The sequence below is a fragment of the Eumetopias jubatus genome, unplaced genomic scaffold (assembly GCF_037043125.1).
Source record: "Eumetopias jubatus isolate StellerSeaLion01/CBP00866 unplaced genomic scaffold, mEumJub1_p1.0 scaffold_4, whole genome shotgun sequence".
Lineage (NCBI taxonomy): Eukaryota > Metazoa > Chordata > Mammalia > Carnivora > Otariidae > Eumetopias > Eumetopias jubatus.
In genome coordinates, this window is record NW_028274810.1 from 186,420,304 (window position 1) to 186,438,350 (window position 18,047).

Sequence of the window (18,047 nt, forward strand, 5' to 3'; positions counted from 1 at the left end):
TTTCACTTTTAAACTAGAATTGTAGGTGAATTATGGACCACCATTACCAAATCATAGAATCTAATTTTGACCATGTGACCATTACCAGCAAGTTTAATGCTACCTTTTTTTATAATTTTATAACTTTTATTAGTGCCTTCTTACTTCCACTGAAAGAACTCCCTTTTAGGAACATCTAGTGGTAAGGAACTCTGTCAGTTTTTGTTTTCTTTGTTTGGGACAGTCTTTATCATTCATTTCTGAAGGAAAACTTTACTAGATATAGAATTCTTGGTTGACATTTTTTTTCTTTCAATAATTTGACTATATCATGCAATTTCTGTTAAGAAATTTGCCAACAGTCTTATGTCTTATGGGGATTCTCTTCTATGTAAATTCTCTCTTTTCTCTTGCTACTTCAAATTTTTTCTTTGTCTTTGACTTTTGACAATTTAATTATAATGTATCTTGATGTAGCCCTAGTCACCAGGTTCAACCTCTTTGGGGGTCCTTTTGGCCTCATGGATCTGAATGTCTATTTCTCTCCCCAGGCTTGGTAAATTTTCAACCATTATTGCTTTAAATATACTTTGTGTTCCTTTTTCTCTTCTCCTGGAATTCCCATAATGCAAATATTATTCCTTTTTATTGTGTTTCATGAGTCTTTTAGGCTTTATTCTCTCTTCCTTTTTTTTTTTTTCTTTTTGCTCCTCTGACTGCACTATTTCTAATGTCCTATCATCATCCAGGTCACTGATTCTTTCTTTCGCATGGTTGATTCTGCATCGATTCTGCTTTTGAAGAATTGAATTCTTAGGTTCAGTTATTGTAATTTTTACCTCTAACATCTCTGTTAGTTTGTCTTAATGGTTTCTATTGCTTTGTATATCTTTTTTTTTTTTTTTGTTCATGCACTGTTTTCCTAATTTCATTTAGTTGTCTCTGTGTTCTTATATTTCATTACACAACTTTTAGAGGATTATTCTGAATTATTTGTCTGACAGTTCATAGATCTCCATTTCTTCCCACCCCCAATTCTTTATGATCAGTTATTACAGTTATATTAGTGTCCTTTGGTGGTATCATATTTACCTGGTTTTTCATAATCCTTGGATTCTTACATTGGCATCTGCACATTTGAGTTAATCAGATTCCTCTTCCAGACTTTATAGGTTTGTTTTGGCAGAGACAAATCTGCAATAATCAGCTTAGTTTGGGTTTCTGGATGTGTCTCTTGGTAATGTTTTTGGGTAGGACTATTTTGGGGAGAGGCAACTGTTTAAACTGTGAGGCTGGGAAAGGGTGGGGGATTGTCCCACTGCCTGAGAACAGTTAGATAAGACTACTGGCTTGGTTCCTTAACTAAATGAAGCTGTATGGTGGGCTCTGAAGTTGCCTGGATTCTCTGGTCAGGCTTACTAAATGGTAGGACTGGGACTATAGGCCTGGATACTATGTTCATTCATAAGTAAGGTATGAATTAGTTTCCTTGCTCTGGGAGAACACCAAGACAGGATTCAGGGCCTGTATGACTCACTGGGGACCCAAATTGGGTTAGTGTGCACTAAATTTCCTGGTTAAGTGAGGCCACTTATTTTTCAGATGAAGGAAGCCATAGTCACAGAGAGGCTTTACTCTGTGTTCAAGTGCCACCGTACATAAGGTCATTGAATGAGCTTTACATTTTCCTGTTTGCTCTGGTTAGGTTCCCTGGTCAGACAAGCTGAAAGCTGTAGTGAGTGATGAGCATAACTATGAATTAGAATCTTTTCTTGAGCACAGCGGTAGAAACAGCTCTAAAACTGGCAAAACTCTTTGTTTTTTGTATTAATTCAATTTGTACATCAAGTTTCCTTGCAAACAAAGCCCCTGCCTTTGCCCTGCAAGCTATGAATTCTACCTGTCTTTCTCTTGGCTTGAGCACCACTGGGCAGCACAACTTTCAGGTGCTTTTATCTGCACTTCTGGTCAGTGGGTAAAGAGCCGCAGAGGGTAGGGCTATGTCCCAACACTCTTGCCTGGGCAAGAAAGGGAGGAGCCATTCCAGGTAGCTCTCAGTTTCCCAAACAAGCTTTCTCCCTTATTTTTTTTTTAAAGATTTTATTTATTTATTTGACAGAGAGAGACACAGCGAGAGAGGGAACACAAGCAGGGGGAGTGGGAGAGGGAGAAGTAGGCTCCCCGCAGAGCAGGGAGCCCGATGTGGGGCTCGATCCCAGGACCCTGGGATCATGACCTGAGCCAAAGGCAGATGCTCAACCAGCTGAGCCACCCAGGCACCCCTCTCCCTTATTTTTGAAGGATATTTTTACTGGAGATAATATTGTAGGTTGATAATCCATTTCTTCCAATACATGGAAAGTATTGTGCTACATTTTTCTGGCTGCTGTGATTTCAGAAGTGAAATCTATCATCTTAGTTGTTTATTTTTTATCCCCCATATAGGTAAAGAAGGGTCTTTTCTCTCTTTTTGCTTTCATTTTCTTTGCCTTTAATTTAATGATATACATGTTTTCACTTTGATATAGTTTGACTGAGATATATTTTGAAATGGATTTCTTTGACTTTATCCTGTTTGAGCTTCACTCACATACTTGAATCTATATGAATATATATATATTTTACAAATTTGGGCAGTTTTCAGCCATTAGTTCGTCAAATACTTTTTTTTTTTTAACTCCAACTAGGTTTTCCTTTCCTTCTGGGATTCCCATGACAAAAATGTTAGGTTTTTTTGCTTTAAGCCCACAGATCCCTGAGGCCCTGCTCATTTGTTTTCAGTCTGTTTTCTCTTTTTTTTTCAGCTTTTGTAAGTTTTAGCATGCTATCTTTACATTTGTTAATGATTTTTGCTGTCCAAATGTCTTCTGTCTTGCTAGTTTGTCCCCTACCAGGTCATATAGCTAAAGTGAACATGCTTTCCTTGAAGCCTTTTCTAATTTGTGCTCATTGGTGTTCTGGGTTGCTGATTTCTCCATTAGCCAGCCTGAGACACAGAGTCAATAAGAAAACTCATATTTTACTGTCATTCCCTTTCTCAGGTCCTAAGTTTCCTAGCCAGTGTGCATTTTTCTCTCCATGTTTTATGTGGCCAAGAAACTTGCTTTTGGCCTATTTTAATTACCCTTTGCTTAAACTTGTGAAAATGAATAGGAAATTTTTCTCAGTTTCCTTTTATACAAAAAGAAGATAATGAAATGTAACTCAGAAGTCTTAATTATGGTGATGGAAAGGAGTGGTATCAAGGAAAGTTTCCTTGAAAAAAAATGACTTTTAAAATGACACCTGGAGTGAGTAGAAGTTATGTATGTAAATTAGTGAATGAGTTCCAGGTGTAGGCACCCTAGGTTAAAGGATTCCAAGCAGGAAGAAACATAGAACAAAGCTATCTAAAAGAAGTTTAGAGAAGTTGGAAAGAAGTGGTCTTGGCACAAAGGGAACTGGAGTTGCACAAATGAGTTGTAGAGATCAGGCCCATGTCAGTGGAAGTCCTGCTGCTATAGCACCTCCCATCATATTACACAGGCTCTGTGTAATATAGTCTCAATTTATAAAGAGCATCTATCACTGAAGGGATGATCCTGTTTCTACTTTCATTGCCATAGATTGTACTGTGAGAACACTGGTTGTAATCTCATGAATTTGAGACCTAAGTCATCCCTAACAAAGCACATTCTGAAGTCAAACAACACCTCAGAGCAATCCACAAGGCCCAACATCCAATAACTGAGAACATTGTTGCTCCCATGTCTGATTATAAATAAAAAACAAACAAATAAAAAGCTTACCCACTTTTTTAATACCCCCAACTTTTAGTTAATTACTGGGACTGAAATTCCATTTAAGTACATCATACAAGTACTTGAATACAAGCAATGTTTTATTCATTTTTCCTGTTTTTGTAACTTGCTAGAGGATTTAGGGAAATCTGTTTAAACTCCATGTTCTTACCCATAAAATAAGAATAATGTTAAGGTTGTCATGAGGATTAAATGAGTTAGTATATGTAAACAACTTAGAAGCAGGTTGAACACATAATAAATGCTATAAAAGTGTTATCTATTGTCATTAATATCCATCAGTTTGAATTCATTCTGATTTTATTCTCCATATTTCTCTTAGCTTACCTTAATGAAATTTAGGGAATATGAATTTTGATAAAGTACAGATAAGAATATCTGTATTTTGGAGCATGTTAGGAAATACTAAGCCAGGAAGGTTTAAGGAGGAGCATTAGAGAACTACATAAATTATTCACATTATGCAGAAAACATGCAATGAGGTGCAGGAGAAAAGATGGCCCACTTTCAAAGACAAATTGTGTTCATTTGAATATTTTATAGAGGTCATTCTGAATCCAATAATGGACTTAGATCCTTTTTTGTTTCTTTTAATCCCATCACTATTGACTTTTCTCAGTGGGACTTGGAACTCAAATAAGCAGAATTATTACCTTCCTTTTGTATGTTATCAGAGTAGTTGGATATTCAACCATAAAAAGGAATGAAGAACTGTTTCACACAACATAGATGAACCCAGAACACATTCTGCTGAGTGAAAGGAGTCAGACACAAAGGTCACATATTGTATCATTCCACTTATATGCAATATCCAGAATAGATAAATCCATGAAGGCAAAACGCATATAGATAGATGGTTGTGAGGGTCTGGGGGAAAAGAAGAATGGGGAGAAATTGCCTACTGGATAATGATATCATTCTGGAATGATGGAAATGTTGAAACTAAATAGAAGCGGTGGTAGCACAAGCCTGTGAATATACTCAATGTCACTGAATTGTTTACTTTAAAATACTTAATTTTATGTTATGTAAATTTCACATCAATAAATTATTTTTTCAATAAATTATTTTAAGACGGTAGCTGATCAGGCGCCTGGGTGGCTCAGTTGGTTAAGCGACTGCCTTTGGCTCAGGCCATGATCCTAGAGTCCCGGGATCAAGTCCCACAAGGGGCTCCCTGCTCAGCAGGGGGTCTGCTTCTCCCTCTGACCCTCTTCCCTCTCATGTTCTCTGTCTCTCATTCTCTCTCTCTCAAATAAATAAATAAAATCTTTAATAAAAAAGACGGTAGCTGATCATCATTTGCAACATTTTCTATGGGAAAGAATAAAGTAAGTTATACATAATTACAAGACACTAGAGTTTTAGAACATAACAATCATGAAACTGAAAGTGCTTGGTTTATAGGAGATAAGATAGAGTGTTCCTGACAGGAGTGACCATGGCGACACAATCATTTTTTGGAATGACATAATTTTGTTCCACATAATCATTTTGTGGGAACTGTCATAAAGCAGATCTGCAAATCCCATTACTGCAAATTCAAAGTCATTTAGAAATGTCAACATAACATATTCATGGTTACTTGACTTTGATTCTTTGGTTTCACTTATCTCATTTATTGAACAAAATCAGTAACTCAAGAAAAGAAGAGTTGAAGTAGTTTCTTTCATCCTGACTATTCTTAAGAAACTAACTTGTTACTGCTGAATAGCAGAATCCTTATCTTCTCTAGATGCATCTTGATTATTTTATCTTTCTGAGAGCATTTCACAGAATTGGTAAATTGAGTTCCACTGTATAATACTATATCTATATATGTTTTTCAAGGTTTACAATACCTTACTTTTGAAATTTTCTTTCATATTTGCTTTTAGAAAAAGTCTCTCTAAATAATGTAACTGTTCTGTGGACATATGTACTACTCAGTTTAAAATTTGACAATTTTTAAAATGTATTTATGTATTACTAGACTTGGTCACTATTATAGATTACTATTTATAGATTACTAAAATATATATATGCACATACACACACATATATGAGTACAAGATGTTTTTAATAAAATGATAATGCAAAACAAGAAACATCAGACCTAGAAAATTTACAAAGTACAAAGGAATATCAACTCCTGTTTTCTTATTTGTCAGATATTATTTATATGATTAACAGTTTCTTATAAGAGCAAACTCTCCAACTATTTTCTTAGAAAAACAAGATATTATGTCAAGATAATCACTAAAATAGCATAATGTAGTCAGTTTCATAATGCCATCCACTTTGATTCTGGACAAAAACCTCAGTTTAGTTATTGTTTTTATTAAAACCCTCAACAATAACACCTTTCATTAAGTACCTCCATCTTCCAAACATGATGCTAGGTGGTAAATATTCAAAGGTAAGCAAAATGGACATAACCTCTGCCTTCATAAAAATTAAAGTTTGGTAAGGAAAATAGTAAATTAAACCATAGCAATAAAAGTGGCCAAGTGCTAAAAGTACATGGCAGAAAGAATTCAGCTTTTTTGATGAAGAAAAGGAAAAAAGCTTCTCATTGTAAGGGGCATTTAAACTACCATCTAAAAGACTGTTATGTGTTGAAATGTGTTTTCCTCAAAATTAGTAGGTTAAAATCCTAACCCTCAGATATTAGAATGTGACTGTGTTTGGAAATAGGGTCATTGCAGATTTAGTGAGTTGAGATGAGGTTATACTAGAGTATGGCAGACCCTTAATCCAATTTGACTGATGTTCTTATAAAAAAGGACACACACACACACACACACACACACACACACACAAGGAGAATACCATGTGAGGATTGCAATTATGCTATCAAGGAACTATCAGGCACTAGGAGAGAAACCCGGAACAGATCTTTCCTTAGTGCCTTCACCGGGTGCATGGTCCTACTGACACCTTGATCTCCTATTTCTAGCTTCCAGACCTGCAAGCTAGTAGACTTCTGTTGTTTATGCCACTCAGTTTGTGGTACTTTGTTACAACAGCTCTAACAAACAAATACAAAGATGATGAATTTCAAGTTGAAACAGTTGGGAAGAATAAGAGCTACTGGACACTGAGAACTAAGACTCTTATTCTGCTTATGGTTAAATAAGGATACCACTATTAGAATGGTCAAAATGCTGGTGAAGATGTGGAGCAAAAGGTATTCACATTTACTACTGGTGAGAATGCAAATTGTATAGTCATTTTGGAAGAAATTTTAGTGATTTCTTACAAAATTGAACATACTCTTGCCACACGACATGGCAATTAACCTTCTTAATATTTACTCAATTTAAAAACTTGTGTTCACATAAAAGCAAACTCAGGCTCAGCCATTTGGGTGGCTCAGTGGGTTGAGCATCAGACTCAGTTTTGGCTCAGATCATGATCTCAGGGTTGTGGAATCGAGCCCTGTGTCAGGCTCTGTGCCTAGCATGAATCTTGCTCCAGGTTCTCTCTCCCTCTCCCTCTGCCCCTTGAGCTCATGCTTGCTCTCTCTCTCTCAAAAAAATAAAAAAATCTTTTTTTTTAAAGTAAACTCATGGAAACTCTTAAATTAAAAAAAAATATATATATATAGTTGTATTTTCCTTAAGTGGAATTCACATCATAACAGTATGTTTCCTCCCTTCTCTCCATACTTGCTCATGTAAGAAGTAATACCTGTTTCCTGCCTAGAAGACTCTAATGCTGGTTAGCGGTGCCTCTGACAGAAGATAGGTGGGATCCAGTGGATAAAGGACAAAGATGATTAGAGAACCTTTGTGGACACAATGAACGGGATCAAGATTGGTATCCTCTTGAAGGAGAACATACACAAAAAGACTTTTTGCAGAGAAGTGATCTCATAAAAGAGAGGGAATAATCTCAAAAGATGACATACTATACATTTCAATTTTGAAAAGGGAAAGGTATGGGGACAGATTGATAGTTTACAGGGGTTGGGGTTAGAAGAGGTTGTCTACAAAGTGGCACTGGGGCATTTTTGGTAAGATTGAACTGTGCTATATTTTTATCTTAGTAGTAGTGCGCAATCATATCCACTTATCAAAACATACAGGACTGTATTCTGGAAAGTTGATATTTTCATATTTAAACTGCAATTAATCTTAAAAATTAAAAAAATATTCTTGAATTCATGATCCTTTTAAAATACATACATAATTCTACTTATTGCTAAAAGGTAGTTAACTTTTAAAAACCCACATTTTGCTATTATTCTTCATACATTCACCCAAAACACAGTTATCTATTTGTTTTATATTGCACTTTTTGAAGGAATATATTTATAGAAGCATTTAAATCCAGGCACTTGTACATCAGTAATCAACTAATTATATTTCTTTTGGGATCTATATAAACATGGATATATATATATTTAACAACTGGAATAATATAGATATCACCAGGAATAACAACTGGAATAATTGTTTTAAAGTGATTCCTATAATCACTCTCTTTTATGGCACTGTAATTACCTGAAAGACAACTGTGGTCTTCTCAGTTACAAATGGGGCAGATGATGATGCCCTGTCAGACCAATCCTCTCAATGTAGACTTGGCTCACAATGGACCACTGAAAATATCAAAGTTGTCATGTTTTCAAATTTTGTAAGTCTGGTTGTTTAAGTAATTTGGCAAACAGCATCTTTCTTCAATCTTTAGAGCCTTTAGGGGTCAGATATCTAATCTTCATAAATATTGATGAACGAGAACAGATCATGCCCCCCAGAGACCTGCACCCCAGGCTGACAGCTCTTATCTGCCCCTGTTCATTGCAGTTAAGTTCGTCAGAATCATTCTCTAAACACATGTGAAACTTACAAATCAAACCCAAGAAGTAAAAATACACAAAAGTAGTAAAAAGTATTTGTTTTTATTTTCTAGTATGCTTCATTATAAAAGGTACAGTTTTATTAGTAGTACATTAATGAACTTAAAGAATGAAGTGACAAGTTTTTTGTCACAGATATTAATTTACATTTTACAAACATCCACCAAAACAATTAAAAATGAAATAAATATATTTACATTTCGTATTTCTGGTATTTTCATTACATTTTTAATATGTATAAAATATATAACATTTATAATATTTTATCTTCAAAAGCAACTTCGAATGTGCAAATAAGTGAATTATGATTTTAAAGTATTAAGGAATAAGAATAAATCATAAACAAGAGTTTTAGAGGTATGAATAAAGCAATTCCTTAAGAAGAGCTCATGAGTACAGCACTATTAAGAGTAGCAAAATGTTTGTCATTAATATCGGAACATGTACACTTACCTTAAAAAGTTAAGCACAAGATCCTCCTTGTGCTTTTAAAGCTTCTCCACCTGCTGATTTCTAGCAGTAATTCTAAATAATTGTTAGGATTATTAATTTTCCACAATAATAAATCAAGCCTCTCTCAAACCCAACATTCCATGTAAACAAAGTTTATGAACAAGCTTTGTCATTGCAAATGAAGGAAATGTCTATCTATAAGCCAATGCACTCAAAGGAAAATTTCTCTGCTTACATGGTTAATATGAACTTGATATTTATTTTCAAGTAATTACTTTTCTTCCTGTTTAATGACAGCTTTGTGAGCAAAGACTTTAAAACTCTAAAGTGGTACTTGCCTGAAAAATGAGCAAGAATGATAAGCTGGTGGTTCTCCCCTTGAAATATTGTTGGATGGTAAATGTTGGAGTATACATTACACTCATATTATCTTAAAGTATTTTTGAAATAAATATTTGTTGCAGTATAACAAATTAAAAATGCTCCTGCTTCAATATACTTTAGCTTAAATTAATTGTTATCCTTTATTAGGCAAAATACATTATTATAGTAGTTAACAAATACTTCAAATGATATTTGAACTCCCTTCTCTGACCTAAGTACCTATAATATAATATTCCCTTTGAGCTTGCACTATGTACACTATAATGAACCCTTTAATGTGCATATATATGTATATGTATATATATACACATACATATGTATACATATATGTATAATGTGTACACACACACACACACACACATACACACGTATCCCAAGGCACTGGAGGGGTTAACACATAATTAAGCATTCTGTTATTAAAATGTGCTCTAGTACAAACTAGGATTTCATGAATAAATCTCATGCATCTAAACATAAATTACATGAGAAATAGAGATTTATCTGAGTATTTTGTTCATTTTTAAGCTTTCTCATTCAAATAATCCAAGTTATAACAAATGACAGTGGTTAATCATTCCACTGTAGAGGAAAATGTTAAGTACTATTTGGTAATTGATGAACATCAGAATAATATTTTTCTAATAGGTAGGTGCTCCACTAATGTTAAGTAGTAATTTAGGCCTGTTAGTTTTTTATCAATGGTATCAAAAATAAACACAATATTGTATTATAAATTTTAATTCAAGCTACAATTTACAGTGTAAATTTAAGTATATTAAATATATGTACTTGAAATATATTCTTCTAATATAATTTGTGGGTAGCATTTTATTATATACAAATACACACATATATATGTGTGTATGTGTGTTGTACAAGGAGATATACACCCATACATATCTCATTGTGCACCTTTTCCTTCATCATACACACTAGCACAGACTAGAAGATTTTTATGATATAACAAAAAGGATATTTAATTAAATTGTCTTTTTGTTATTTAAAATGGAGCTTTTACAAAATCTGATCATATCTATTAAAATGATTACATAACACATATATAAGGTTTTAAAACTATGTTTTTCCTTTTGGCTAACTAGCCCATTTCCTATTACCTGTAGACCAAATTATCACACTGTGGACACATAAATGTTGCCCCAATGTGGGGCACACACCAAGATACAACTCTAGCTCATAGCAGAGATTCTATAATGAAGTGGCTACTACTGCTTCTGACCCTGAGGCAGATGCGTCTCTCTACTCTTCCCCCATAGACTCAAGAGAGGCTTACTGAAGCCTGCTTTTGGTGGACTTCTGGCTTTAGAATGGCTGTTCTATTTGGTGAATACTTAGTAAGCAATAATTCCACAGTATTATCCCAATTATGAACATATATTAATTTTATGGTCAAGATAAAATGTATCAAAACTATGTAGTGTCCAATTAGCCACAGTTCTTTTAATAAGGTGTCCTTGATCAAACTTAACTCTTGCCAGGTACAATTATGAATCTTCACTTTTTCTTTTCAATTTAACATGCTTAAGAATTAACCAGACACAAAGTGAATTAATAATTTATGATGATTATGGAAATAGCTTGATAAACTTTAAAGCATAATGATCATGCGTCCCTTTTGCAAATAATTTTGTTTCCTTCTCACATAACTTTTCTTTTCCTGTTTAAAAAAGAAAAATCAAACCACCTTATTGGGTATTTCATCATCTTCATAAGGAACTATACAATGTTTGATTTAGTTGGGATCATGTGTGTTAATTAAAAAAATATTTTTTTTCTTTTTTCTAATAGGCAGCTGGTTGTTTAAAAGCAGATCTCAGTACAGCTGTAGTAAAAGGCAGATAGTGTTTTCCACACTAAACAAATGGTGATATAATCCCTGGGATCTGAGTCAGGGGCACATACTCTGATGCTTTCAAATTTCCATCCTCTTTCATTTACTAAGACAAGATAACTAAAATAACCCACATAGTTTGGCATTATATAATCACTTTTTATGACATGATAAGTTAGAAATTTAAAATTTTATATTCATATCTCACCTTATTTTTATCATAAAATATTACTAAAATGGGAAAATGTCATTTACCTGAAATAAGTAAAACTGAGACTACACTCTAAGGTCATTTCAGTCCATGATTAACTAGTAAAATTATGAGTACAAAGAATTGGTTCTCACACAACGTTTTTGATATTTTTTCTACAAAAGTTTTTGGGGCCACTGAAAATTTATGAAACTTTCATAACAAATCATATTAGGTAAGTATAAATCTCCATAAGTGGAGGAAAAAACAAGAGGTTCATGAATGTTTCCTTGGTTCATAATTAAATTAACACATTTCAGCATATTTGGTTGACACTAACAGCGATAAAACATTGATATCAGTGATTTAAGGAAAAAGTACATTTTACATTTTGTCTATCATAGAATAGCTGTATTTATTCTTTTGAAAATCTTAGGAATAGTTGACAATAAGATAAACAAAATTGGAATGCCAGTGTCATTTCGCAGAATGAGAATTCAAGGAAAAATCTACATCAGCAAATTAAAGGGCTTTCTTCTTTGATGAATTTTTTTGTATGCTTTTTTCCTTGCTGCCATGTGGTTTTTTGTCTCCTTTATATATCACTCATAATTCCATGATAGGGCATCAGTTCATGATCGGGCCCAACATGTATTTGTCATACAAAATAATCTAAAATACAGAAACAACCATTTAGGTGGCATTTTTATTTATAGGTAGCTTACAATTTTTATATTATTTACATACATTGAATCATTCCTTCTTTCGTCTTCACTGTCAATGAAATACTGGTAGAAATAAACAAATAAAAGGAGTGAGAACAAGCTGTTATTTTCATTTACGATTATTCACAAATGCCTTCCAAAACAGAAGTGCTTTTGAGATCCCTTATGACTTTGTTTTCTGCTGAAATTTCAAACTGAATTCACTGTTGACTTGGTGGTATCATTGTTTCTCCAGGGTCTAAAATGATGACGATGTCTATTCTCTTTATATAGTCATGGTAAGTGGCAATGCAAAGCTCCGTATGTCAAGTTGTATACTTTGCTTTGCTTGCAGTAGCAGAGCTTGCAGCAGCAGAAGCAGTAGCCTGATGGCCTAAGAAGAGAGGGTCCAAACAAGCTACTTTGGCAGCGAAGAATGAATGAATGCAGTGAAGAACAGCAAAAAGATTTGAAAACTCCAGCTCCTGAAAGGGAAAAAGAAATGCTTCAGATAAAATAAAAATCAATTTCTTTAAAACACATTGACAATAACTAGACAACTAGGTAATAATGAGGTTTTTTTCAAGCTCAACAAACATAATTTTAATCAGTTAATTCTATCAAATGTATAGAAACTGTGAATATTTTTTTCAATATATAAATTTCATATGTATTGCAGGTTTACTTCAAAACATGGCAGTCTAAGAGCTAGAAATACTAAGCATTCTTATTATCTGTGAAAGTCATTTCAGTATTGATAAATGCTGGATAGAAATATATTTGACCAGAATAAAATGTTATTCTTGATAAAGTACAAAACATGGGAGTAGCTTAAAATAAATTTTTAATCTCTTTATACACATTTCAAATGATAAATTTGGATTGAAATAATTTTTAAAATGTTCTTCATTCTTCTCTAGAATAAGTTACAATTTATCATACATAAGACATTGAATATGAAATGCTGAAAGTGAGAAGTTATGAATGTTTATGGCACTAGGAACTAAATGGTTCAATTCCAAAATATAATCATGCAGTAATTTTAAATGTAATTAATTTTAATTATTAGACTTCATTGTTTAAATTTGTTGTACTTCATTGTTAAAAAAAAAAAAAAACAACCAAGGCCCACTAATTGTTTGGATTTTTTGAAATATGTTTCCCATTTGGATCCTTAAGGAAATTTGTGGCCCACATTGCAAAAAAAAAAAGAGAAAGAAAGAAAAAAAGAAAAGAGTTTTGTTTTGTTTTTTTCAAACCAGAAATTATGTCAGACTAGCTTGTAAAATCATGAGGTGATGCTCAGGATACATTTTAAAAGCTGACATCAGCTTTGGTGACCAGGTATGGAAAACCATCAGTAGTCCATAAAATGTTTTAATTCCAAGAGGATTGAGAGAAGACAAATACATACATATGCTTAATAGAGTCTATATGATAAACATCACAAAGATGATAACGAGAGGATAATAAACCATATGAAATTACTCACAAAGTTGTTGCTATATCATTCATACTGATAATAAAGGATGTAGAATTATAATTGATATGCACATTAGTAATAGTGTTTGCAATTTGTAGTATGTGACAGTGGGAAACAATACAAAGTATCTATTCAATTGGGACATATCATAATATGTGCCATACACCAGGAAACTATTTAAGTAAAATAATTCACCTTCAGAATATTTTATCAGATCATGCAGTAGGAGCACAATAGAGCACAACATAAATTCATTCAAAATTCTGTATAATATACATAAAATACCTAATCTTTCTGAGTAATTCCCTTCAAAGTATTTCATAGGTTCCTATGGCAAATGTTGACTTATTCTAGAGAGCAGTAAAGATTTAACTATTCTAATCTCCTAAATATTTCAATCTAAAAATGATTTTAGTTATTCCATCATAATTTTTTTAAAGATTTTATTTATTTATTTATTTGAGAGAGAGAGAGTGAGAGAGAGAGAGAGCACATGAGAGGGGGGAGGGTCAGAGGGAGAAGCAGACTCCCCGCTGAGCAGGGAGCCTGACATGGGACTCGATCCAGGGACTCCAGGATCATGACCTGAGCCGAAGGCAGTCGCTCAATCAACTGAGCCACCCAGGTGCCCTCCATCATAATTATTTCAGAAGCTTTATTTTTAACAATACTCTTCAGTGGCAATATGATTTGTCAACTAGCAGCATTTTCTGTTGCCTTAACTCAACCTTGAAGTCTCCTATTCATCTCTTCATTCTTTGTGCAGCCAGTTTATATCACCTGCAGATCCTGAATTACCTTTGATATCAACCCATATTAAATGCATCAGATATGAAAAAGGTGGTAAAGTTTTGGAAAATATGAGACATGCCTATGTACTATTAAAAAGGAAAACAACAAAAAACCATGCAATTCACTCTTGGTAAAGGGGAGAATATTTTGAATATTGCAAGTAGGCAAAAATATAACAAACTTTTTTCAAAAATAATTCTGCCACATCTTCATTAATTTGGGGATTATATCTTGGTTATCAAAAATAGATATCTAATTATACAGAAATTTTTAGAAGGGTTAATATTTTCAATTATTCATACCTTATAAATTATAAGCCAATTACTTAATGTAGATTGGCATTGTAAAATTTTTATATGTTTTTTCAGGGGAGTCAGTGGTACATAGGAAATAATAGGTAAAAAGAGAAAGCAGGAGGCAGAGATTGTGTTCAAGTTTGGTTCTTGATACCAATGTCAATTTATCTTTCCTCTGTCTCAGTGGTCACCTCTGGCCCCTTCTTGGGGCTTCAAATACTAGAATTACTCATTTCTAATATGACTCCTAGACCTACATGTCCATCTATCTGCTGAGCATCCACAATGACATCCATCAAATTATTTACTATCTGCTTGTAATAAAGCTCTTCTGAACCCCATAAATCTCACTAAACTTAAGTTCTCTTCAAAATTTAATCATTCATTTATTCAATGAATATTTATTGAGTGCTTAATATGCATTTAGTCTTTCTCTGGGTGGAAAGATAAAATAGTGAGCAAAACAGACAAGAACAAAATCATGATGGGACTTACAATCCAGTGGCAAAAGACAAAATATAAGGGTATAAATAAATTAAATATAATATTGCTGAATATGTTTGTAAGTATAGTCAAGAAAATAAAGCAGAGAAAAGATCAAAGAGTGTAGAAGGGACTGCAAGACAGGAAAATCTGCATTGGTATGTGTGCAAAATCTGAAGGGGACAAAGGAATAAACCATGTGAATGTCTGTAAAACAAACAAACAATTCCAGACAGATGGGTACTTTCAAATACCCTGAGATAGAGACACTCTAGGGGAGTTTGAGTTAAAGCAAGGGGCTATTTTTGGAATGGAATGAATTAAGAGTAATTAATAGGAAATGAAGTCAAAGAAATAACACAGATCAGAATTTGGAGTGCTATATGGACTCTTCTTGAGCTTTACTCTGACAGACATGGAAAATCATGGGAGATTTTTGAGCAGAGAAGTGACAAGAATTAACATAAGTCTTTAAAATTATAATTCTGAAAAAAATCACAATTCTGAGCTCTTTGGAAATAAGATTGAAAAAAAGGAGAGAAGTATAAAGCTTTCAATAAGGAAAGTGTGGGATTTGAAAGTAAAGTTGAATCAAGGATGATTCCAAAATATCTGATTGAGCAACTGAAAGGACAGCATTGTCATTTACTAAAATGGAGGAATTATGAAAAAAGCAGGTTTGGCATGAAAGACCAAGATTTTGATTTTGGACAAGTTACATTTGAGAGCATATTAGAATGACAAGGATAAGTATAAAGCTCTATATATCAGCGCAGACTTATGGGAAAAAAATTCAAAGTTGGCAAAAATTTAGGGTATGTTGGCATATAGATGAGATAAAGAATAAACCTGTGGTCTAAGTAACAAGATCAAGGTGTGGAGGGTATGTAGAAAAAAAGGATTAAGGGCTAATCCTGGGAATCCTACAGTATAAAATATAGGAAAAATAGGGAAGAACCAGCAAAGAAAAGAGAGCAGTAGTTGCCAGGGAAGAGAGAAAGACAAAACAGAGAGGCTGGTAAAATGAGAACTGGAAATCGACTATTGGATTTAGCATTTTTATCCTTGACAAAGAAGTTTAATGGAGAAGTGGATGCAAAAGACTCATAGGAATCAGTTCACGAGTGATTGAGTGGGAAAAAAAATATATTAGAGCAAGTGACAATAACAACCTTTTAGAGAAGTCTGTTTTTCTTTCTAAAATGAGCAGAGAAATGAATCAGTAGGTGAAATCAATAATATTTATCTAATATTTAAGAAATTAGGAAGCACCTAAATATATAAAGTAGATATTAAAAGATCTAAGGGGAGAAATAACAATACAATGAAAGTAGGGGGCTTTAATACCTCACTTACATCAATGGATAGATCATCCAGACAGAAAATCAGTAAGAAAACATCATCCTTAAACACCATGTTAGACCAGAGGGACTTAGATATTTACAAATATATATATATTTGCAGATAACAGGATATTATATAAGAAAATCCTAGAGACTCTAACAAAAATACATTAAACTAATAAGTAAATCCAGTAAAATTGCAGAGTACAAAATCAATATATAGAAATATGCTACATTTCTATATACATTAGTACTTTGTTATTAAAGGAACTATCAGAAAGAGAAATTAAGAAAATAATCTCATTTGCAATTGAATCAAAAAGAATAAAATACCTAGGAATAAATGTAACCAATGAGGTATATGACCTGTACATTAGACACAAAAATTGAAGACACAAATAAATGGGAAGATATTCTGTGTCATGGATTAGAAGAATTAATACTGTTAAAATGTCCCTGGGGGCCTGGGTGGTTCAGTCAGTTAACTGTCTGACTTTGGCTCAGGTCATGATCTCAGGGTCCTGGGATTGAGCCTTAGGTTGGGCTCCCTGCTTAGGAGGGAGTCTGCTTCTCCTTCTCCCACTACCTCTCCCCTCCACTTGTGTACTCTCTCTCTCTCTCTTGCTTTCACTCTCTCTCAAAATAAATACAGAAAATCTTAAAAGAAATAAAATGTCCACGCTACCCAAAGCAATCTATAGATCCAATGTAATCCCTATCAAAATTCCAATGGTAGTTTCAACAAAAATAAAACAAATGATCCTAAAATTTATATGGAACCAGGGGAGGAGCAAGATGGCAGAGGAGTAGGACACCTAAATTTCAACTGGTCCCAGGAATTCAGCTGGATAGGGATCAAACCATTCTGAACACTTGCGAACTCAACAGATCAAAGAAAAGAATAGCAACAACTCTCTGAACAGAAAAGCAACCACTTTCTGGAAGGTAAGATGGGCGGAGAAGTGAATCTGAGGCGATATTTGTGAAGATAGACGGCGGGGGAGGGAGACTCCGTGGGCCACTTCTGGCAAGTGATAGAGCCGCGGAGCACAAAATCAGAACTTTTAGAAGTCAGCTCTGCTGAGGGACATCGCTCCAGTGGCTAAACAGGAGGTGGAACCCTCACTGGGACAATGTGGTCTCAGGACCCTCGGGGTCACAGAAAGACTGGGGGTGCCTGAGTGCAGCAGAGCTCCCAGGTATCGGAGCAGGGAAGTTGGCTGCAGAGACAGAGCCGAGGCACAGGCTCTCAGCTCGGGGATGCCATAAACTGTGATCCGGGCTCAGTTGGGCCACTGCTCCTCCAGCAGGGCCCCAATAAGCAGCAGATCTGGGGAGACTCCCCTTCCTCCCCCAGGGAGGAGAGGCGTGGGAGCACACCACAGGAATCTGCTGGGTTTGGAGACTCCACATGGGGTCGTGTGCCAGAGATAGAAACACTCGGTCAT

General features: G+C 34.2%; 1 protein-coding gene across 4 annotated transcripts in view; it reads right to left on the reverse strand.

Annotated features, from left to right (window-relative positions):
- Positions 1 to 12,528: 12,528 nt before the first annotated feature.
- Positions 12,529 to 18,047, reverse strand: part of SNTG1 (syntrophin gamma 1) — a 346,950-nt gene continuing 341,431 nt past the window's right edge. For all 4 annotated transcript variants that reach the window (XM_028119009.1, XM_028119008.1, XM_088023148.1 and 1 more), the window contains one exon: positions 12,529 to 12,687. In XM_028119009.1, the coding sequence (XP_027974810.1) occupies positions 12,529 to 12,687 (159 nt within the window). The remainder of the gene's footprint in view (positions 12,688 to 18,047) is intronic.